Source organism: Orcinus orca, chromosome 10 (assembly GCF_937001465.1).
Source record: "Orcinus orca chromosome 10, mOrcOrc1.1, whole genome shotgun sequence".
NCBI lineage: Eukaryota > Metazoa > Chordata > Mammalia > Artiodactyla > Delphinidae > Orcinus > Orcinus orca.
This window is the reverse complement of record NC_064568.1, coordinates 51,315,772-51,339,687: the sequence shown is the minus strand read 5'-3', so window position 1 is coordinate 51,339,687 and position 23,916 is coordinate 51,315,772. Positions and strand designations below refer to the sequence as shown.

Here is a 23,916-nt window from a genome sequence, read left to right as displayed (position 1 = left end):
TTTTTTCGTTTTGTTCATGGTTTCCTTTGCTATGCAAAAGCTTATAAGTTTGATTAGGCCCCATTTGTTTATTTTTGCTTTTACTTCTTTTTTTTTTTTTTTTGCGGTACGCAAGCCTCTCACTGTTGTGGCCTCTCCCGTTGCGGAGCACAGGCTCTGGACGCGTAGGGTCAGCAGCCATGGCTCACGGGCCTAGCCGCTCTGCGGCATGTGGGATCTTCCTGGACTGGGGCATGAACCTGTGTCCCCTGCATCAGCAGGCGGACTCTCAACCACTGCGCCACCAGGGAAGCCCTGCTTTTACTTCTTTTGCTTTGGGAAAATTATCTGAGAAAGTATTGCTACAGTTTATGTCAGAGAATGTTTTGCCTATGCTCTTTTCTAGGAATTTTATGGTGTCATGTCTTATATTTAAGTCTTTAAGCCATTTTGAGTTTATGCATGGTGTGAGGGAGTGTTCTAACTTCACTGATTTACATGCAGCTGTCCAGCTTCCCAACACCACTTGCTGAAGAGAGTGTCTTTTCCCCGTTGTATATTCTTGCTTCCTTGGTCGTAGATTGACTGTGGGTATATGGGTTTACTTCTGGGCTCTCTATTCTGTTCCAGTGATCTCTATGTCTGTTTTTGTGCCAGTACCACACTGTTTTGATTGCTGTATCTCTGTACTATAGCCTGAAGTCTGGAAGGGTTATGCTTCTGCTTCCAGCATTGTTCTTTTTCCTCAGGATTGCTTTGGCAATTCTGGGTCTGTTGTGGTTCCATATAATTTTTAGGATTATTCTAGTTCTGTGAAAAATGTCATGGGTATTTTGATAGGGATTGCATTAAATCTGTAGATTGCTTTGGGTAGTATGGCCATTTTAACAGTATTAATTCTTCCAATCCAAGAGCATGGGATATCTTTCCATTTCTTTGAATTATCTTCAGTTTCCTTTATTAATGTTTTATAGTTTTCAGCATATAGGTTTTTCACCTTCTTGGCCAAGTTTATTCCTAGGTTGTTTTTTTTTGATGCAATTTTAAATGGAATTTTTTTAGTTTACTTTCTCTTTTTGGTATTTCATTGTTAGTGTAAAGAAATGCAGCAGATTTCTGTATATTTATCTTGTATCCTGCTACCTTGCTGAATTCATTTATTAGTTCTAATAGTTTTTATGTGGCGACTTTAAGCTTCTCTACATAGAGCATCATGTCATCTGCAAATAGTGGCGGTTTTACCTCTTCCACTCCAATTTGGATACCTTTTGTTTCTTGTCTCATTGCTGTGGCTAGGACTTCCAATACTATGTTGAGTAGAAGTGAGAGTGGGCATCCTTGTCTTGTTCCTGAATTTAGCAAGAAGTCTTTCAGCTTTTCACCATTGAGTATTATGTTGGCTGTGGGTTTGTCATAAATGGTCTTTATTTTGTTGAGATATGTTCCCCGTATACCCACTTTGGTAAGAGTGTTTTTATCATGAACGATGCTGAATTTTGCCAAATGCTTTTTCTGCATCTTTTGAGATGATCATGTGGCTTTTGTCTTTTGTTGATGTGGTGTATCACGTTAATTGATTTGCATATGTTGAACCATCCTTGTAACTCTGGAATGAATCCAACTTGATCATGGTATATAATCCTTTTTATGTGTTGTTGGATTTGGTTCGCTAATATCTTGTTGAGGATTTTTGCATCTATATTCATCAAAGATACTGGCCTGTAATTTTCTTGCATAGTGTCTTTGTCTGGTTTTAGTATCAGGGTGATGGTGACTGCATAGAATGACTTTGGGAGTGTTCTCGTCTGTCTTTTGGAAGAGTTTGAGAAGGATCAGCATAAGTTCTTCTTTGTATGATTGGTAGAGTTCCCCAGGGAAGCCATCCAGTCATGGCCTTTAGTTTACAGGGAGGGTTTTTTGTTGTTGTTGTTTTAAATTACAGATTCTATTTCATTTCTAGTGATTGGTCTGTTCAAATTATCTGTCTCTTGACTCAGTTTTGACAGGCTGCATATTTTAAGAAACTTGTCCATTTCTTCTAGGTTGTTGAATTTGTTGGCATCTAACTGTTCATAGTATTCTCTTATGATTTTTTCTGTTTATGTGGTATCAGTTCTTATTTCTCCTCTTTCATTTCTTATTTTGTTTATTTGGGTCCACTCTTTTTCTTCTTGGTGACTGGCTAGAGTTTTATTGATTTTTAAAAAATCTTCTCAAAAAACCAGCTCTTGGTTTTATTGATCTTTTCTATTTCTTTAAAAAAAATTTTTTTTTCCCTTGTGATGAGAACTCTTTTTAAAAAAATTTATATTTATTTTGGCTGTGCTGGGTCTTAGTTGTGGCATGCGGGGCCTTAGTTGTGGCATGCGCACTCCTAGTTGCGGCATGCGGACTCTTAGTTGCGGCATGCATGTGGGATCTAGTTCCCCATCCAGGGATCAAACCCAGGCCCCCTGCATTGGGAGTGTGGAGTCTTAACCACTGGACCACCAGGGAAGTCCCTGATCTTTTCTATTTCTTAAAAAATCTGTATTGTATTTATTTCCTCTCTGATCTTTGTTATTTCCTTCCTTCTCCTGACTTTGGGTTTTTGTCTGTTCTTTTTAAAATTCTTTTAGGTGGTAGTTTAGTTTGCTTATATGAGATTTTTTTGTTTCTTGAGGAAGGCCTATATCACTATGAACTTCCCTCTTAGAACTGCTTTTGCTGTGTCACATAGATTTTGTAGGTCGTGCTTTCATTTTCTTTTGTCTCAAGGTATTTTCTGATTTCTTTATCTTATTGTTGACCCACTTTTTTTAGTAGCATGTCATTTAATCTCCATATATTTGTTCATTTATTTTTTCTTTCAGTGGTTGAATTCTAGTTTCTGGTTGTGGTCAGAAAAGATGCTTGAAATAATTTCTGTCTTCTTAAATTTGTTGAGGCTTTTATTGGTGACCAAGTATGTAATCTATCCTAGAGAATATTCCATGCACACTTGAAAAGAATGTGTATTCCTTTGGGTGCGTGTGTGTGTAGTATCCTGTAGATAGCAATTAAGTTCTACTGTTCTGTTGTGTTATTTAGGACCTGTGTTTCCTTACTGATTTTCTGTCTGGATGGTCTGTCCATTGATGTCAGGGGTGTTAAAGTCTCCTACTATTATTGTATTATTGTCCATTTCTCCCCTTATGTCAGTTAGTATTTTATGTATCTAGGTGCTCCTGTGTTGGGTACATTTATGTTAAAGAGTGTAATATCTTCTTGTATTGAACCCTTTATCATTATATAATGTCCTTCTTTGTCTTTCTTTATGGCCTTTGTTTTAAAGTCTATTTTGTTTGAAATGAGGATGCTACCCCCACTTTCTTGTCATTTCCATTTGTATGAAATATCTTTTTCCATCCCCTCACTTTCACTCTGAAGTGAGTCTCTTGTAGGCAGCGTATTGTAGGTTCTTACATTTTATCCAGTCTGCCACTGTATGTCTTTTGATTGGAGCATTTAGCCCATTGACATTTAAAGTAATTATTAATAGGTATGTATTTATTGCCATTTTAATTCCTGTTTTCCAGTTTTTGTAGTTCTTCTTTGTTCATTTCTTTTGTGGTTTTATGTTCTTCTTTTGTAGCATGCTTGAGTTCCTTTCTTTTTGTTTTTTGTCGAATCTCCTGTATATTTTTGATTTGTGTTTACCCTGGAGTTCAAGTATGCTGACCCATAACTATATCTACTTGCTTTAAACTAATAGTCATACAAGTTCAAACACATTCTAAAAGATTTACTTTTTAATTTTAATTTAATTTTTTTGGCTGCGCCGTGCAGCACGCAGGATCTTAGTTCCTGGACTAGGGATCAAACCTGTGCGCCCTGGCTTGGAAGTGTGGAGTCCTAACAACTGGACTGCCAGGGAATTCCCAAGATTTACATTTTTATACTCCCCTCCCCCACATTTTGTGATTTCGATGTCCTATTTTACATCTTAATGCTTATTCTTTTACTATTTATTGTATTTATAATTGCGTCTACAAAATTTTTTGATTGTTTTTTAATCTATGTACTAATCTATTTAAGTGATCTTCAATCTTTTTGTATATTTGCCTTTCCTATTGTGATTTTCTCTTTTGTTTAGCTTTCTTGCTTCTCTATTTAGAGAAGATCCTTTATAATATTTCTTTTAGAGTAGGCTTAGTATTGTGAATTCTTTCAGTTTTTGCTTGTCTGGGAAATTCTTTATCTCTCCTTCTATTCTAAATGATAAGCTTGGTCAGTAGAGTATCCTAGGTTGCAGGTTTTTCCCTTTCAGGATTTTGCATATATCATGCCATTCTCTTCTGGCCTGCAATGTTTCTGCTAGAAATCAACTGATAGCCTTATGGGGGTTCCTTTGTAAATGACTCTTTTGTTTTTCTCTTGCTATCTTTAGAATCCTCTGTTTAACTTTTGCCATTTTAATTGTATGTATTGGTGTGGGTCTGTTTGGGTCCATCTTGTTTGGGACCCTCTGTGCTTTCTGGATATCTGTTTCCTTCTTTAGGTTTGGGAAGTTTTCAGCCATAGTTTCTTTCTTTCTTTTTTTTAATTGAAGTATAGTTGATTTACAATGTGCCAATCTCTGCTGTACAGCAAGGTAACTCAGTTATACATACATATATATGTATGTGTATATATATATATTTTAATATTCTTTTCTTTTTTTAAAATATTCTTTTCTGTTATGGTTTATCCCAGGAGATTGGATATAGTTCCCTGTGCTATACAGTAGGACCTTGTTGTTTATCCATTCTAAGTGTAATAGTTTGCATCTACCAACCCCACATTTCCAGTCCATCCCTCTCCCTCTCCCCATCCCCCTTGGCAACCACAAGTCTGATCTCTATGTCTGTGAGTCTGTTTCTGTTTTATAGATAGGTTCATTTGTGCCACATTTTAGATTCCACATATAAGTGATATCATATGGTATTTGTTTTTCTGACTTACTTCACTTAGTATGATAATCTCTAGTTACATCTGTGTTGCTGCAGATGGCATTATTTCATTCTTTTTTATGGCTGAGTAGTAGTCCATTGTCTATATGTACCATGTCTTCTTTAGCCATTCATCTGTTGATGGACATTTAGGTTGTTTCCATGTCTTGGCTATTGTGAATAATGCTGCTATGAATATAGGGGTGCATGTGCCTTTTTGAATTACAGTTTTCTGTGGGTATGCCCAGGAGTAGGATTGCTGGATCATATAGTAATTTGATTTTTAGTTTTCTGAGGAACCTCTATACTGTTTTCCATAGTGGCTGCCCCAACTTACATTCCCACCAACAGTGTAAGAGGGTTCCCTTTCTCCACACCCTCTCCACCATTTGTTATTTGTAGACTTTTTAATGATGGCCATTCTGACTGGTGTGAGGTGGTACCTCATTGTAGTTTTGATTTTCATTTCTCTAATAATTTGTGATGTTGACCATCTTTTCATGTGCCTGCTAGCCATCTGTATGTCTTCTTTGGAGAAATGTCTGTTAAGGTCTACTGCCTATTTTTTGATTAGGTTGTTTGTTTTTTTTTGTTGTTAAGTGTATGAACTGTTGTATATTTTGGAGATTAAGCCCTTGATGATTGCATCATTTGCAAATATTTTCTCCCATTCTGTAGGTTGTCTTTTTTTTTTTTTTTGCTGTGCTAAAGCTTGTAAGTTTGATTCAGTCCCATTTGTTTATTTTTGTTTTTATTTCTATCGCCTTGCAAGACTGACCTAAGAAAACATTTATGTCAGAGAATGTTTTGCTTATGCTCTTGGTGAGCCTGGCCAGAAGTTTTATGGTGTTATGTCTTATGTTTAAATCTTTAAGGCATTTTGAGTTTATTTTTGTGCATAGCGTGAGGGTGTGTTCTAACTTCATTGATTTACGTTCACCTGTCTAACTTTCCCAGCACCACTTGCTGAAGAGACTTGCTTTTTCACATTTTATATTCTTGCCTCCTTTGTCAAAGATTAATTGGCCATAGGTGTGTGGATTTATTTCTGGTCTCTCTGTTCTGTTCCATTGAGCCATATGTCTGTTTTTATACCAGTACCATGCTGTTTTGATTACCGTAGCTTTGTAGTATAGTCTGAAGTCTGGAAGAGGTATGCCTCCTGCTTTTATTTTTCTTTCCCCCTCAGGATCGCTTTGGCAATTCTGGGTCTTTTATGGTTCCATATAAATTTTTGGATTATTTGTCTAGTTCTGTGAAAAATGTCATTGGTAATTTGATAGGGATTGCATTAAATCTGTAAATTGCTTTGGGTAGTATGGCCATTTTAACAATATTTATTCTTCCAGTCCAAGAACATAGGATATCTTCCATTTCTTTGAATCCTCTTTAATTTCCTTTATTATGTTTTATAGTTCTCAGTGTATAAGTTTTATATAGTTCTCAGTGTATAAGTCTTTCACCTCCTTGGTCAAATTTATTCCTAGGTATTTTTTTTTTTTGGTGTGATTTTAAAAGGTTTTTTTTTTTTTTTACATTCCCTTTCTGATATTTCATTGTTAGTGTAAAGAAATGCAACCGATTTCTGAGTGCTAATGTTGTATCCTGCTACTTTGCTGAATTCATTTATTAGATCTAGTAGTTTTTGTGTGGAGTCTTTAGGGTTTTCTATATATAGTATCATGTCATCTGTATATAGTGACAATTTTATCTCTTCCCTTCGAATTTGGATACTTTTTGTTTCATCTTCTTGTCTGATTGCTGTGGCTAGGACTTCCATTACTATGCTGAATAGAAGTGGTGAGAGTGGGCATCCTGGTTCCAGATTTTAGCAGGAAGACTATCAGCTTTTCACTGTTGAGTATTATATTGGCTGTGGGTTTGTCGTAAATAGCTTTTATTATGTTGAGATATGTTCCTGGTATACCCACTTTGGTAAGAGTTTTGTTTTTTAAAAAATTTATTTATTTATTTATTTATTTTTGGCTGTGTTGGGTCTTTGTTGCTGTGCGCGGGCTTTCTCTAGTTGTGGCAAGCGGGGAGTATTCTTTGTTGCAGTGCGTGGGCTTCTCATTGTGGTGGCTTCTCTCGTTGTGGAGCACGGGCTCAAGGCACGCGGGCTTCAGTAGTTGTGGCACGCGGGCTCAATGGTTGTGGCTCACAGGGTCTAGAGCACAGGCTCAGTAGTTGTGGCGCATGGGCTTAGTTGCTCTGCGGCATGTGGGATCTTGGCGGACCAGGAATCGAACCCGTGTCCCCTTCACTGGCAGGTGGATTCTCAACGACTGCACCACCAGGGAAGCCCCTGGTAAGAGTTTTTATCATGAATGGATGTTGAATTTTGTCAAATGCTTTTTCCTCATCTATTGAGATGATCATGTGGTTTTTGATTTTTTTTGTTGTTGTTAATGTGTATTACATTGATTGATTTGCATATGTTGAACCATCCTTGTGAGCTTGGGATGAATCCCACTTGGTTGTGGTGTATGATTTTTTGTGTGTGTTGTTGAATTTGGTTTGCTAATATTTTGTTGAGGATTTTTTTCTTTTTTTGGTGATACTTTGTCTGGTTTTGGTATCAGGGTGATGGTGGCTTCATCACAAGTCTTTGGGAGTGTTCCCTCCTCTTAAGTCTTTTCGAAGAGTTTGAGAAGAATCGGTATAAATTCTTCTTTGTATGTTTGGTAGAATTTGCCTGTGAAGCCATCTGGTCCTGGACTTTCCTTTGTAGTGAGGTGTTTTTTTTTTTATTACAGATTCTATTTCAGTCCTAGTGATTGGTCTGTTCAAATTATCTGTTTCTTCTTGATTAAATTTTTATGGGCTGTATGTTTCTAGAAAGTTGTCCATTTCTTCTAGGTTGTCAAATTTGTTGGCATATAATTGTTCATAGTATTCTCTTATGAGTTTTTTGTACTTCTGAAGTATCAGTCGAGCTTTCTTCTTTTTCATTTGTTATTTTGTTTATTTGGGTTCTCTCTCTTTTCTTCTTGGTGAGCCTGGCCAGAGGTTTGTTAATTTTGTTTACCCATTCAAAGAACCAGCTCTTGGTTTTATTGATTTTTTAATCTATATTTTATTTATTTCCTCCCTGATCTTTATTATTTCCTTCTTTCTGCTGACTTTGTTTTGTTTGTTCTTCTTTTTCTAATTCTTTTAGGTGGTAGGTTAGGTTGTTTATTTTAGATTTTTCTTGTTTTTTGAGGAAGGCCTGTATCTCTATGAATTTCCCTCTAATAACTGCTTTTCCTGCATCCCACAGATTTTGTGTGGTTGTGTTTTTATTGTCATTTGTCTCAAGGTATTTTAATTTCCTTTTTGATTTCCTCGTTGATCCATTGGTTTTTTAGTAGCATGTTGTTTAGTCTCCATGTAATCATTTTTTTTCTCATTTCTTTTCCTGTGGTTGATTTCTTTTCTTTCTTTTTTTTGGTTGTTTTGAGGTTAATTTGTGCCTTTATTTGCCAGTATAATTTAACTACAGTGGCCTGCAAACTGTTCTGATCTAAAAAATACATTTTACATCACAGTCCAACAAACACACATACATATATAATATGTATACTTAAAAGTGAAAGAAATGTTTTGCCAAAAAGGTCTACCCTGAGTGTTAATTTTTTTTTTGAGACTTTTTTTAACGCAGTTTTGGTTTACAACAAAATTGACAGGAAGGTACAGAAATTCCCCATATACCCAGTCCCCTCACATGCGTAGCCATTATCAACAGAGGGGTACTTTTTTAAAAAAAAAAAAAAAAAAACAGGGATGAACTGCATTGACACATCATACCCACCAAAGTCCACAGTTCACCTTAGGGTTCACTTTAATGAAGTGAATAATGTTGCACATTCTATTTTGGACAAAAAGTATAATGACATATATCCATCATTATGTCATTCAAAGTATTTTCACTGCTCATAAAAACTTATACGCTTTGTGTATTCATCTCCCCTTTCTCCCAAACTCCTGGCGACTGTTGATCTTTTTATTGTCTCCATAGTTTTGCCTTTTCCGGAATGGCATATAGTTCAAATCTATTGTTCTTTTTTCTTTCTCCTTGAAAAGAGAGGTTCAAAGCCTTTATGTTTATAAGACCACTCGTGACCTGCCCATACATGAACCACGGCTCTAGGTGGCAAACTCCCCCACTAAATACTGTAGCTTTTCTTCCAGTTTTGAGCCCTGTCCCACTGGTCCTGCCCAGCAGCCACATGGAGGTGCAGGGGAACACATGTTTGGTATTTGTTCATAGGAAGGCCACAAGTTTTGTGCCCCTTGTCACAATGAAACCTGTGGTCGAGTTCTAGTTTCATGCCATTGTGGTCAGAGAAGAGTCTTGAAATAATTTTTTTCTTTTTTTTTTTAAGGGTGAGAGGCTTGTCTTTTTTTAAAAAAAAATATATATACATTTATTTATTTATTTGGTTGTGTCGGGTCTTGGTTGTGGCAGGCGGACTCCTTAGTTGTGGCTCACCAGCTCCTTAGCTGCGGCACATGGGCTCCTTAGTTGTAGCATACAAACTCTTAGTTGCGCCACGCATGTGGGATCTAGTTCCTGGACCAGGGATCGAACCCAGGCCCCCTGCATTGGGAGCGTGGAGTCTTAACCACTGCGCCACCAGGGAAGTCCCTTGAAATAATTTCTATACTCTTAAATCTGTTGAGGTTAGTTTTGTGCCTTAGTATGTGGTCAGTCCATATGCACTTGAAAAGAATGTGTTCTGTTTTTTGTTTGTTTGTTTTTGGATGTAATGTCCTGAAAATATCAATTAAGTCTATCTGTTCTGTTGTATCATTTAGGACTTCTGTTGCCTTATTGATTTTCTGTCTAGAAGATCTGTCCATTGATGTGAGTGGGGTGTTAAAGTCTCCTACTGTTATTGAATTCCTGTCAGTTTCTCCTTTTATGTCTGTTAGTATTTGTTTTATGTATTTGTATGCTCCTATATTAGGTGCATATATGTTGACAAGTGTAAAATCCTCTTCTTGTGTTGGTCCTTTTATCAGCATGGAGTGTCCTTCCTTATCTTTCTTTATAGCCTTTGCTTTAAAGTCTATTTTGTCTGATATGAATATTGTAACTCCCTCTTGCTTGTTATTTCCGTTTGCATGAAATATCTTTTTCCATCCCCTCACTTTTTTTTTTGTGGTACGCGGGCCTGTCACTGTTGTGGCCTCTCCCGTTGCGGAGTACAGGCTCCGGACATGCAGGCCCAGCGGCCATGGCTCACGGGCCTAGCCGCTCCGCGGCATGTAGGATCTTCCCGGACCAGGGCACGAACCCGTGTCCCCTGCATCGGCAGGCGAACTCTCAACCACTGCACCACCAGGGAAGCCTATGCTGTCTGCTGTTTTGATTGGGTAATTTCCATTATTCTATCTTCCAGATCACTTATTCTTTCCTCTGCATTATTTATTCTGCCATTCAGTGCCTTTAGCTCAGTTTTCATCTTGGCAAATGAGTTTTCTCATTTTTCTTGGCTCCTCCTCATAGTTTCTAGTTCCTTTTTACAGTAATGTGCATTTCTGTCAGTAGCCTTTCTTGATTCCTTCAGTATTTTCATTTGTTCCTTTTTGAACTCAGTGTCTGTTAGACTGAAGAGGTCTGTTTCATTGTTTGTTCCTTCAGGGGAATTCTCTGGGTCTTTTAACTGGGAATCGTTCCTCTCCTTCATTTTGCTTATATTTCTCTTACTTTGTGAGTTTAGGAGAAACAATTATCTACTGTAGTCACGGAGGGCTGTTTATATGCAGGAGCCTCCCTGCATAGCTTGTATAGGTTCAATATTTTTTTGCTGTGAGGGCTGTTTTTGGTTTGGATGCTTGCTGTCTCTTTCCTCCACGTGTGCTGGTTGTTATCCCCTTGATAGGGGGTGTGCAGGTGCATGTTCCATTCATGCTTCCAGGAAGGCAGGGACAGTGCTTGGCTCTTGGTCGCGGGACCCTTGGTGGCAGCGGTGGCGGGCTGCATTCGCTCCTAGGGAGGGGAGGGCAGTGGTTGGCACTGGGTTGCGGTACCCTCAGCGGTGGTCGTGGTTGTTCCCAGGGAGTTGGGGGCAGGAGTTGGTGCCTGGTCACGGGACCCTCTGTGGCAGCGGCGGTCTGCGCCTGCCTCTGGGGTCTGAGATGGCAGTGCGGTGGCTCACACCAGCCCCTGGAGCTCGTGTAGGTGGTGCCCTGCTGCCTGAGGGAGGTCATGGAGAAAGAACCTCCTATGGTGGCCTGCCCTTTGAGTGCTCCCCAACAGTTGTGCCCTGCCTCTCTGGTGGGCCCAGGCCTCGTCCCATACTCCGTTGGTTGTGTCTCAGCACACCCTAGCCCCCTCAGGGTGTCTCCATGCAGCCAGCCCCAGTCCTCTCCTCCAAATTTGACCTCCGAAGCCTGAGCCTCTGCACCCAGCCTCTCCTGCCCCAGCAGATGAGCGTCTCAGGCCAGGGAGTGCTGGGCAGCACTGACCTTCTGCGCAGGTCTCTCTCCACTTTGCCCTCTGCAAACCAATTGCTGCGTTCTTCTCCAAGGCTCTGAAGCTCCCCCTCTGTCCCAGCTGATCTCAGTGAAGGGACTTCCCAGGGTGTGGAAACCTTTCCTCTTTCACAGCTCCCTCCCAGGGGTGCAGGTCGCGTCTCGATTTTCTCTCTCTTTTTTTTTTCTTTTGCCTTACCCAGGTACATGGGGAGTTTCTTGCCTTTTTGGAAGTCTGAGGTCTTCTGCCAGCGTTCAGTAGATGTTCTGTGAGAACTGTTCCACATGTAGATGTATTTGTGGGAGAAGGTGAGCTCCATGTCCTACTCCTCCAACATCTTGATCCAATCTCCCATAATTTCTTTAAATACATTTTCTATCCCCCTCTCTTCCTTTTCTCCTTCCAGAACCCCTATTATGTGTAGGTTGGCATGCTTTATATTATCCCATAGATCTTGTATGTTGCTTTCAGTTTTTTTCATTTGTCTTTCTGTCTGCTCTTCTATTGGGTGATTTCCATTATTCTGTTTTCCAGATCACTTATTTATTCTTCTGTGTCTTTTAGTCTGCTCTCCATTGTTTCTAGATTGGTTTTTCTCAACAATTGAATTGTCTACTTTTGAGCGGTTCATCTTTATAGTTTCTAGTTCCTTGTTACAGTGACCTTGCTATATATTTCTATTGCTAATCCTTCTTGATTCCTTTATCTTTTTTGTTATCTCCTTTTTGAATTTGGGGTCTAGTAGACATTATTTGTTCTTTCAGGAGATTTCTGTCACTGTTTAATTGGTAGTAGTTCCTCTGCTTTTTCATTTTACTTAACTTTCTTTGTCTCTATGAATTTAGGAGAAACATCTACTGTGGTTTTGAAGGGCTGTTTTTATGTGGGAGCATCAGTGTGTAGACAGTTTGTGTCCAGTGTCTTTGGTGTGAGGGCTGGTTTTGGTATGGATGCCAGCCACATCTTTCCTCAGAGTGTGCTGGGTGGTATACCCTTGATAGGGTACAAACACAGATAGGGGCTGTGTTTGGTGGTGTAGTGTATTGAGCTTGTGCTGGATGTGAGGCGGGGCTTTCTGTTTGCTGCATCGTTGTCACTACCCTGTCGAGGGCAGGGTCTGCTCCCTGGATGTTGGAGTAGGAGCTCTGAGGGTCAGGTTTGATCAGGCTCCATTGTCCTTGAGGGCATGTCCTGCGCCAAAGGAGCTTATTGCTGAAGCAGGTGAGCCTGTGTGGTCACAGCAAACCTGTGTACAACCTGTGTACCACCTGTGTAGGCATCGGCAGTCCCGCTCTGAAGCAGCCTGAGGTTGCATCCCTTTCTCTGTTGTGTTTATCCCAGATCTAGCGCAAGGCCATGGTGTGGAGTAGGCTGGGGCTCGGGGCCAGGGCATTGTGGCTGCAGGAATTGAGGTGGCTGTGCTGCCACCTGAGATCTGGGCTGCCTCTGTGGTAGTCTTCTCACAGCACCTGTCTGCCCCAGGTCTAGGGCTAAGCTAGAGGTGGAGCCCTTGGGTGGAGTCAGAGTGCTCTTGCTGGAAAATGAAATGCTGCATGCATACTGCTGCCCAGGGCCTGTCTGCCTGGGATGCAGCACTTAGCTGTTGCACATTCTTGGAGTGCTCCCCAGTGTGCACACATACAGTGTCTGCCACAGCTAGACCCGCTGCCCTGTGTGAATGTTGACAGTGGTATCTGCCGCTCTGCCTGGATCACACCCTAGGTGTGTGTCTGCATAGCTAGACTGAATCTTTGCCCAGATCTCACACCAGGCTGTGGCGTGGAGTGAGCAGGGCCGAGGTGTTCTCCCCTTCAGGTTGGGAAGTGCAGCAAGGCAGCAGCCGCCAGTGCAAGGCTCTCTCCGCCCTGATTGTTAGCAAGCCAGAACGTGCACACTCCTCACAAGTAGAGACTAGGCTACTCCAGCCCTTCTGTGCCTCAGTGGATTCCCAGCAGGCAAGGGGGCTTGTCTTCTTTTGCAAGACCCCAGGCCTGGGATGCCCAGATTGTGAGTCGACTTGCTCCCTCCCCAGGGCAAGGGTCCACCGGTGTGGACTTTCTCTTCCTTTCAGATCCTTCCCAGGGGTGCAGATCCCGACCTGATGCCCTCCCCCCACCCTGTGCCCCCTGCCATTTTTTTGGTCCTACCCAGTTACATGGAGATTTTTCTTGCAGCTTTGGTTGTTTAGGAGTTGTGCCAGTTTCTAGTTCGTTTTCTGTGAGAATTTTTCCTCATGTAGACGTATTTTTGATGTGTTCATGGGGGAGATGAGCTCCACATCCTCCTACTCTGCTATCTTGATCCCCTTCTTCCTACATTGGTTGATGTTTGAATGTTAAACCAACCTTCCACCCTTCAGATAAGTCCCTCTTGAGTTGTCATGTACTGTATTTTTAACATGTTGTTGGATCCTGTTTGCTAAAGTTTTGTTAAAATTTTTTACCTCTGTGTTTGTGAGGGATATTGTTCTGTGGTTTACTTGTGATATTTTTGTCTGGTTTAGGTATCAAGGTACTACTGGCCTTTATAGAATGAGTTGAAATGTGTTTTCTCCTCTTCACTTTTTTTGGAAAAGTTTATGTAGAATTTGTATTGTTTTTCTTAAATGTTTGGTAGAATTCACCATTGAGGCCAGCTGGGCCTGCATGTTTCTTTTGTGAAAGGGTTTTAACTGCAAATTCTATTTTTCTAATATATATAGAACTGTCCAGGTTTTCTATTCCTTCTTGAGTAAGCTTTGGTGTAGTTTTTACCTTTCAAAGATTTTGTCCATTTCACCTAAGTTCTAGAACTTTTGGCATAAAGTTGTGAGTAATACCCTCTTACTATCATTTTAATATCTGTAACATCTGTAGTGAAAGTTCCTCTCTTTATTCTTGATTTGGGTAATTTTGTTTGTTTGGTTTTTTTACTGTATGAAAGTAGTTGCCACGTCTAATAAAAATCACAATGATTATATAGTGCCTATTGCAATATATATATTCTTTGAATTTTTTACTGACATTGATACCAATTTTTAAAGAGTAAAGATGAGTAAATTTCTCTGATATTGGTAATTTTTGTCTTTTTTTCCTGGTCAGTCTACCTAGGGGTTTATTAATTTTATTGATATTCTCAAAGAACCAGCTTTGGATGTCGTTGATTTTTTTCATTGTTTTTATGTTTTCTACTTCATTGATTTCTTCTCTGGTCTCTATTATTTACTTTATTTTGGGTTTCATGTGGTCTTCTTTTTTCTAGTTTCTTAATGTGGAAGCTCCTTCTTGTAACATATATATATATATATATATATATTTAAATTAATTATTTTTGGCTGCATTGGGTCTTCATTGCTGCGCACAGGCTTTTCTCTAGTTGCAGCGAGTGGGGGCTACTCTTCATTGCAGTGCGTGGGCTTCTCACTGTGGTGGCTTCTCTGGTGGAGCACGGGCTCTAGGTGCACACACTTCAGTAGTTATGGTGTGTGGGCTCAGTAGTTGTGGCTTGCAGGCTCTAGAGCACAGGCTCAGTAGTTTTGCGTGGGCTTAGTTGCTCCACAGCATGTGGGATCTTCCTGGACCAGGGCTCAAACCCATGTCCCCTGCATTGGCAGGCAGACTCTCAACCACTGCGCCACCAGGGAAGCCCATAGGTTGAGTATTTTTTATGATTACATTTTATATCTTTTTTTTTTTTGCCTAGTAGCTATAACTCATTATTTTGTAATCTTAGTGGTTATTTTTGAGTTTATATTGTAGATTTTAAAGTGATTTTAGTCAATCCTAAAATTATATTACATCATACTTCCATTTTCCTTTGCTCAGCCTTCATGCTGTTATTGCCATACACTTTAAAATTCCAAATATGGTATGAAATCCACACTAGATTGTTAGTATTTTTGTTTTAACAGTCAATTATTTTTATTTATTTATTTTTTTTGCGGTACGCGGGCCTCTCACTGTTGTGGCCTCTCCCGTTGCGGAGCACAGGCTCCGGACGCGCAGGCTCAGCGGCCATGGCTCACGGGCCCAGCCGCTCTGCGGCATGTGGGATCTTCCCAGACTGGGGCATGAACCCGCGTCCCCTGCATCGGCAGGCGGACTCTCAACCACTGCGCCACCAGGGAAGCCCAACAGTCAATTATTTTTAAAGAGATTTAAATAATTAAAAAATTGGCTCTCTATACTCAAGTGGTTACTATTTCCAGTATCCTTCATTTCTTTGTGTAGACACAAATTTTCATCTTATGTCATTTTTTTTTTCTGCTTGGAGAATGTTCTTTAAGATTTCTTGCACTGCATATCTGATGAATTTTTTCAGCACTTATGCCTGAAAAAATCTTTATTTTCCCTTCAGTTTTGAAAAATATTTTTGCTGAATATAGAATTCTGTGTTGACAGTTTTTTGTTTTCAGTATTTTAAAGATGCTACTCCTCTGTTTTCTTTTTTGTTATCAGTGAGAAATCTTCTGTCACCCTTATTTTATTCCTCTGTATTAGGCATATCTTTTTTCTCTGGGTGCTTTTAATGTTTTTTCTGTCACTGGTTTTGACCAATTTGGTTAAGCTATGCCTTGGTGGATTTTCCTTCATGTTTCTTGTGCTTGGAATTTTTTGAGTTTCTTGGACTTGTAGGTTTATAATTGTCATAAAACTTTTGACCTTTATTTCTTCAGATTTTTTCCCCCCGCCCCACTCTCCCATTCTTTAGGGACTCCACTTGCACGTTCATTAGGTTGTTTGAAGCTGTCCCACAGTTCTTTCATGCTCTGTTCTTTTTTTCTTGTTTTCTTTCCATATTTCATTTTGGATACTTTCTCCTGCTGTGTCTTTAAGTTCACTAATCTTTTCTTCCTCAATGTCTCATCTGCTGTTAATCCCACCCAGTAAATTTTCATCTCAGCCATTGTGGTTTTCATATTTAAAAGTTTAATTTGTATCTTTGTATATCTTTCATGTCTCCATATAACGTGTTTAATAAACATAACATGTTTAATAAACATGAGATGTTTAATGTAACATCTTCACTCCAGCTTCATAGAACTGTATTCTACAGAACATAGTTATGATAACTTTTAATGCCTTTGTCTGCTATTTCTAGTTTCTGGGTCAGCTTTGATAGATTGAATTTCCTCCTCATTATGGATATATTTTTCCCTCTTCTTTGAATGGGTGGTAATTTTTTGTTCAGTGCCAGACATTGTGAATGTTACTTTGGGTGCAGAATATTTTTGTATTCCTATAAATATACTTGAGTTTTGTTCTGAGATGCAGTTGAGTTACTTGGACATAGTTCCTTTGAGATTTTTTTTTTTTTTTTTTTAATTTGTTGGGTTGGACCAAAGCAGTGGTTAGTCTAGGGATAATTGTACTGCACTCCTGAAGCAAGACGCTTCTCAGTACTCTACCCAGTGCCCCACAAATTATGACATTTTTCACTGTTGTCTGGTGGGAATGGGTACTTACTATTCATGGCCCTGGGTGAGCTCTGGCTGCTGTCCCCTCTAATGCTGCTTGTTGAGTCTTTCCCTGGCTTTGGGTAACTTCCTCACATGCACACTCTGACTAGTACTCTACTGAATTCCTGAGGGGAACGCTCTGAAGATCTCTGACATTTTCTCCATTCTTGTACTCTTCTCTGATACCTCTGATTGCCTTGCTCAGACTTTTGGCTGTATATCCTCAGCTCAGGGAGTCCACCAGGCTCCAGCTGAGTTCCCTTTCCCTGTAGCGTAGCAGAGCGGAAGTAACAGGTAAGAGTGACATCTGGTTTGAGGCCAGGTTTTGGAGACGTAGGGGTATGCATGGAAGCATCAGGATTCAATCCTATAAGATACTGCAGAAGCCATATTTCAGGAAAATGCAGATGACCTGAGCCAGTCCTTGCTGAATATGTTAAGGAATAAGTGGTGAGTAAGGGATGTTTAATTTTCTGCTTCTGGCCTTGCTGCCAGCCCACAAATCATTGAGGACATCACCCTTCATGGCTCAGTGTCCTCATCAGTAAATGATGATTCTTGATACTGATCAATTACTGACCCTATCGGTGGCCGGAGATGGCTTCTCCAGAAGGGCCCTGGGGTAACCAAGTGACAGCATGGCACAAGACTCAAGCCCCCTTGCTGCCAGCTGATTTTTCTACAGAGAAGGAACAGGGAGCCAGATCTCTACTCTCAGATGACCGCCAAAATCTGAGTGAAGAAGAGTTTCAACTGATATGTAGTCAGTCTAGGGCTTTGCTTTCCAAAGTGGTGTCCCCAGAGTAGCAGCACTAGTATCGCTCGGGAACGTCTTAGAAATGCAGACCACCAAGCAATTTGCCTGGATCTACCATCAGATTCTGCACTATGAGAAGAACCTCAGTTGTTTCATGTGCTCATCAGAGTTTGAAGAACACTGGTAGCTGTAGTCAACAATTATATATTATACACTTAAAAACTTGTTAAGAGGGTAGATCTCACGTTAAGTATCCTTTCCACAATAAAATAAAATTTTGAAGAGCATTGTTCTAAATGTAAATGGTTATACATGCCCTCTAGTGGCTGCCTAGCAACTTGCAGGGAGTTTTAAAATGTTTTCTCATTTTAGGACCTTTGCACAGAACTGCAGAAACATTGAACATTTAAACCTCAATGGGTGCACAAAAATCACTGACAGGTAAGTAGTGGAAATTACTTTGGTGACTGGTTGGCCGTGGGGAGAGTGAGGGGAGAGAAAGGTGGTTGAAAATACCTTTAGTGCATCTGATTTTTTTCAGCACGTGTTACAGCCTTAGCAGATTCTGTTCCAAGCTGAAACATCTGGATCTGACTTCCTGTGTGTCCATTACAAACAGCTCCTTAAAGGGGATCAGGTAAGAGAACCTGTTGTTAGTGGTCATGAGCAATACCCAAAGCTCTGAGCATTTTGGTGTGTCTGAAACCTTTCTCATGGTCCCATTGGAACAGGAAGTGGGCGACTCGGGTTACAGAGGTCTCTCTCCCCTGAACTGCTTGTGGGCTACTAAGCTCAGAGTTGGTCCTAAAGTCTCCGTGGGATGGACTGCACATGTGTGGTTTTGTTTCCTGTTCTCCAGTGAGGGCTGTCGGCACCTGGAGTACCTGAACCTGTCATGGTGTGATCAGATCACGAAGGATGGCATCGAGGCCCTGGTGCGGGGTTGTCGCGGCCTGAGAGCCCTGCTGCTGAGGGGCTGCACGCAGGTACCGGGAGTCCTCACGGCCTGGCTTGTCTAACGTGTATCTAATGTTAGGTGTGTGCACGTGATTATGGAACCTGTGCCCCACTGTCCCCTCACCTGGTTCCATCTCTTTTTTGTTTTCTCCATTCACTCAGCTAGAAGACGAAGCTCTGAAGCACATTCAGAATTACTGCCATGAGCTTGTGAGCCTCAACCTACAGTCCTGCTCAGTAAGTAACATGCCTTTTACGTGAGCTCCCTCCTGTTCCTGTTCCCTCCGTCAGGAACCTGCTGGGGCCCTGCTGGGAAGCAGCCCAGGCAGGTGGGAGGATTGCCACACCCTTATTTCACATCCTGTGTCCTTATGTGATCTCCCAGTTTCCCACAGGATGGAAGAACAGCAATCTAAACAAAAAGGCCAATACAAAGCCATGGGCATTTCCCCTAAAAACAGCATAGATCAGGGTCTTGGTTTATTTTAAGACATCAGGAATGCTGTGAACTAGTCACTAACCTAAACAGTTCCTGGTAAGGTCTCAGTGTCTTGTCTTTACTTATAAACTGGGGGTGATGACACCTCTCATGGTGTCTCAGTGGATAAAATGAAATAACAGATATGAAAGTGCTTTGAAATATAAAGGGCATATTCAAGAGCAAGGTGTGATTTTCATCAGTGCATTATTAGCCTGTGAAGGATGATTTTTCTTCACTGCCATTGTAAATATTGGTAATTGAAGAGGGTGCTTGCTATGGCCACCTGGGTTTCTCAAGGAGAATGTCAATTTTGAGAAAAGAGAAATCCCTTGTATTTGGCACTTAGTAAATGAATCATAAACCTAAGTTCCCTAATGGTGGGAGGTAAAGCAGAAACTATCTTCTGGGCAAATATTGACCTTATGGGGCTGCACTGTTCAAAAATAGGACCTTGAATTGCATGTAGGGCAGCACTGGCAGGTGGCTTGAAGTATGATATAAATGTATCTGTTTATTTCTGCATAATTAGCATATTCAAATAAAGATTAATTTGAATCTTCATGGCTAAATTCATAGAATTCTAAGCCATTTATTAATAATTTAGTGATTTACTTAATTTTGCTATTTTCTAAAACATTTCAGGCAATATAAAAATACATGTATGATTTATATAGTAGATATCTAAAGCATTAATATGTAGAAATTCAACCAAAAATTAATGTCACTTAAGCAAGTCTCATGAGCTGTTCATTAAATCTGGTATTTAACACAAGTTTATGAATATTTCCTGAAAAAAAAATCGAACGATTCTGGGTAGAAAAATGGAATTTAAAAATTTTACTCTCCATTAGTAATGCTTGAATATTTTAAAGCTGTTCAGAAATAACATAAATATCTGTCTTCCCTGTACTTCACCTTATTTTGATTAAATTATCAGGATAAAATGCTAGTAACTGGCAACCTAAACTAGTTGACTAACAGGAGACTCCATTTGTCTGCGGCTCCCATTTCACTGTTGCCCGTGCCTTCTGATTTTCCTTTCTGCTTTGGTTCTCCCCAGCGCGTTACGGATGAAGGCGTGGTGCAGATTTGCAGGGGCTGCCACCGGCTGCAGGCCCTCTGCCTGTCTGGCTGCGGCAACCTCACGGATGCCTCCCTCACAGCCCTAGCCTTGAACTGCCCAAGACTTCAGTGAGTGCACCACGCTTTCAGCTTTGCAACTCAGAGCTTGGGGCTGACTGGGAGGGCTTCCTGCAGGAGGAGAAAGGCCTGGCAGTGGGTTGAGGAGGAGGCAGTGGTTGTGTTGTTGGCTTTTGTCAGATGTATTGGGGTGTGGGACACTAATCTAGTTCATTTAAGGATGTGTGGAGAGTCCCACACTGTCCACCACCAGGGAATCTGAGCCTTCATTTCCTGATGGACTTCACTCATGTGCCCACCTGATTTGCCTCGCCCTGGTATTACTTTTTTTTTTTAACATCTTTATTGGAGTATAATTGCTTTACAATGGTGTATTTGTTTCTGCTTTATAACAAAGTGAGTCAGCTATACATATACATAAATCCCCATATCTCCTCCCTCTTGCGTCTCCCTCCCACCCTCCCTATCCCACCTCTAGGTGGTCACAAAGCACTGAGCTAATCTCCCTGTGCTATGAGGCTGCTTCCCACTAGCTATCTCTTACATTTGGTAGTGTATATATGTCCACTCTCTCACTTCGTCCCAGCTTACCCTTCCCCCTCCCTGTGTCCTCAAGTCCTTTCTCTACGTCTGTGTCTTTATTCCTGTCCTGCCCCTAGGTTCTTCAGAACCATTTTCTTTTTTTTAGATTCCATATATATGTGTTAGCATACGATATTTGTTTTTCTTTCTGACTTACTTCACTCTGTATGACAGTCTCTAAGTCTGTCCACCTCACTACAAATAACTCAGTTTTGTTTCTTTTTATGGCTGAGTAATATTCCATTGTATATATGTGCCACATCTTCTTTATCCATTCATCTGTTGATGGACACTTAGGTTGCTTCCATGTCTTGGCTATTGTAAATAGAGCTGCAATGAACATGGTGGTACATGACTCTTTTTGAATTATGGTTTTCTCAGGGTATATGCCCAGTAGTGGGATTGCTGGGTTGTATGGTAGTTCTATTTTTCGTTTTGTTTTGTTTTTTTAATTTTTGGCTGCATTGGGTCTTTGTTGCTGCATGCGGGCTTCCTCTAGTTGCGGCGAGCAGGGGCTACTCTTCGTTGCAGTGCGCGGGCTTCTCATTGCAGTGGCTTCTCTTGTTGCGGAGCACAGGCTCTAGGTGCACGGGCTTCAGTAGTTGTGGCTCGCGGGCTCTAGAGCACAGGCTCAGTAGTTGTGGTGCACAGGCTTAGTTGCTCCATGGCATGTGGGATCTCCCCGGACCAGGGCTCGAACCCGTCCCCTGCATTGGCAGGCAGATTCTTAACCACTGTGCCACCAGGGAATCCCCCATTTGTTTTTGTTTTTATTTCCATTTCTCTAGGAGGTGGGTCAAAAAGGATCTTGCTGTGATTTATGTCATAGAGTGTTCTGCCTATGTTTTCCTCTAAGAGCTTTATAGTGTCTGGCCTTACATTTAGGTCTCTAATCCATTTTGAGTTTATTTTTGTGTATGGTGTTAGGGAGTGTTCTAATTTCATTCTTTTACATGTAGCTGTCCAGTTTTCCCAGCACCACTTATTGAAGAGGCTATCTTTTCTCCATTGTATATTCTTGCCTCCTTTATATAAAAATAAGGTGACCATATGTGTGTGGGTTTATCTCTGGGCTTTCTATCCTGTTCCATTGATCTATATTTCTGTTATTGTGCCAGTACCATACTATCTTGATTACTATAGCTTTGTAGTATAGTCTGAAGTCAGGGAGCCTGATTCCTCCAGCTCCGTTTTTCGTTCTCAAGATTGTTTTGGCTATTCGTTGCCCTGATATTACTTTGACATGTGAGCAGACAGATAGCCTCATGTCCAAATGGCACCAGGTTCTCCTCTAAACCAGCTGCTAAATGCACAGAAGGAGGAAAAATCACAGCCACCTTATTTATCATTTTTCCCTAGCAAGAAGAAAAGTTTTAACAAATAATGATTTATTTTCTGATTCTCCATGTAATATTGTGAATATTAAAACTTTAATAATGGCACCAAAATACTAATCATGCTTAACATCAGTTGAACTCATATATGTTCCAGGCTCTTTGTTAGCACTTTCACAAGCATTGTCTCACTTAGTCCTCACTGCATTGCTAGGAGGTGTAGGTACTGTATTCTCACTTGTTTTGCAGAGGAGAAACTGAGACTCAGTGAAAAGCACATGGGGCTTCCCTGGTGGTGCAGTGGTTGAGAGTCCGCCTGCCGATGCAGGGGACACGGGTTCGTGCCCCGGTCCGGGAAGATCCCACATGCCACGGAGCGGCTGGGCCCGTGAGCCATGGCTGCTGAGCCTGCGGGTCCGGAGCCTGTGCTCCGCAACGGGGGAGGCCACAACAGTGAGAGGCACGTGTACCGCAAAAAAAAAAAAGCAAAGCACATAATTTATCTTGGGTCACATGATAAGTAAGAAGTAAAACTAGAATTTGAACTTGTAGAGTTTGATTTTAGAACCAGCAACCTTAACCCCTACAAAAGAGGCAGAAAAAAGATACTTGTTTTGTTATTCTTTACTTATCGGTGAAACTGATCCATTTTTCATACACCAGTTAGATATCTTTTTTTTTTTTCCTTTGGCTGCACCATATGGCATGCAGGATCTTAGTTCCCTGGCTGAGGATCGAACCCACGACCCCTGCAGTGGAAGCGTGGAGTCCTAACCACTGGACTGCCAAAGAAGTACCCCCCGCCCCCCCCTTTTTTTTTTTTGGTTATATACCTTCTGAGGATTGTCTTATTTTGCCTTTTCCCCTTTTTTCTTACTGTTGAATTAGGGAAGATTCTAGAGAATTTTGATGTTTCTGCATGGTAGGAATATAGGTGGTCAAAACTGGTCAGAAAGGAGGTCAAAATTATTGCTATAAGGGAGTAATTTAACTTAAAAATATTATTTAAGCATCCATCCCTGTTAAGCATGGATGTTTTCATTGGCTGTGAATTTTTAAAATTTCCTTTAGGGTGACTGGGAATTTCAATAAATGCAGTATATCAAGATGATTTTGTTGAGTGAAAGTACATTTTAATTGTTTAGAAGTCAACACATATTAGAATAATATCTAAAAACAGCAACCATGTGCTGGTATTGTGGGAAGATTCCTGGATTTACTGACCAAGTTTGGGATGGGACTTTGGGCAGGTCACATTCCTCCTGAGCCTCCTTTTTGTGTCACAGAGTGGAATAAACTCCAGAGCATTGTAAAGAACGCTTTTCTGTTGTTAACCAGTTGCCACTTTGTCTTCTGTGCACTCCTTATCCCAGGATCTTGGAGGCTGCCCGATGTTCCCATTTGACTGATGCAGGCTTTACACTTTTAGCTCGGGTAAGACAGAGGTTTTACAAAATCAAACCAAGCTCTAATTCACCTCCCTCAGTCAAAGTGAATTGGAGTGGTCTTGGGAGTGTGCAAAAAACTACCTTCAGAAATGACAGGCACCAAGTAGAATAGAGTCCTTGTGGGGGGTGTTCTGAATTTTCCCCAGCAGGCTGGAAAGCTAGGCAGGTCCTGTACCAGGCGTGGACCTCACTCTCACTTGGTCAGGTGGGACCCCAATGAGAAGAGCCTCCTCCCTGCCGGGAGATGCCCTTCCTCACACAGACCCCGACTCAGCCTCTCAGTAGCATCCCTCAGCTGGGCTGGGCTCTGCCTCTGCCCTCTCTCTCCACACTGCCCTGCCAGTGCCAACCACTGTGGGGGCCCTGTGGCCTGCTGCCCAGAACCCATG

The 23,916-nt window shown here is 40.9% G+C and overlaps 1 protein-coding gene and 1 pseudogene across 3 annotated transcripts in view; one reads left to right on the top strand and one right to left on the bottom strand.

Moving 5' to 3' along the window:
- FBXL2 (F-box and leucine rich repeat protein 2) overlaps window positions 1-23,916 on the top strand; it is an 87,118-nt gene that overhangs the window by 47,411 nt on the left and 15,791 nt on the right. For 2 of the 3 annotated variants that reach the window (XR_004476765.2, XM_004279700.3), the window contains exons 6-11: window positions 17,958-18,026; window positions 18,127-18,222; window positions 18,445-18,571; window positions 18,705-18,779; window positions 20,084-20,214; window positions 23,453-23,513. Coding sequence is in view for 2 of the 3 variants with exons in the window: in XM_004279700.3 (XP_004279748.1) it covers window positions 17,958-18,026; window positions 18,127-18,222; window positions 18,445-18,571; window positions 18,705-18,779; window positions 20,084-20,214; window positions 23,453-23,513 (559 nt within the window). In the remaining variant the exon portion in view is untranslated. Of the gene's footprint in view, window positions 1-17,957; window positions 18,027-18,107; window positions 18,223-18,444; window positions 18,572-18,704; window positions 18,780-20,083; window positions 20,215-23,452; window positions 23,514-23,916 lie in introns of all 3 variants that reach the window. The other variant, XM_033405492.2, reaches the window with a different exon arrangement.
- Window positions 9,158-9,243, bottom strand: LOC117196537 (uncharacterized; annotated as a pseudogene).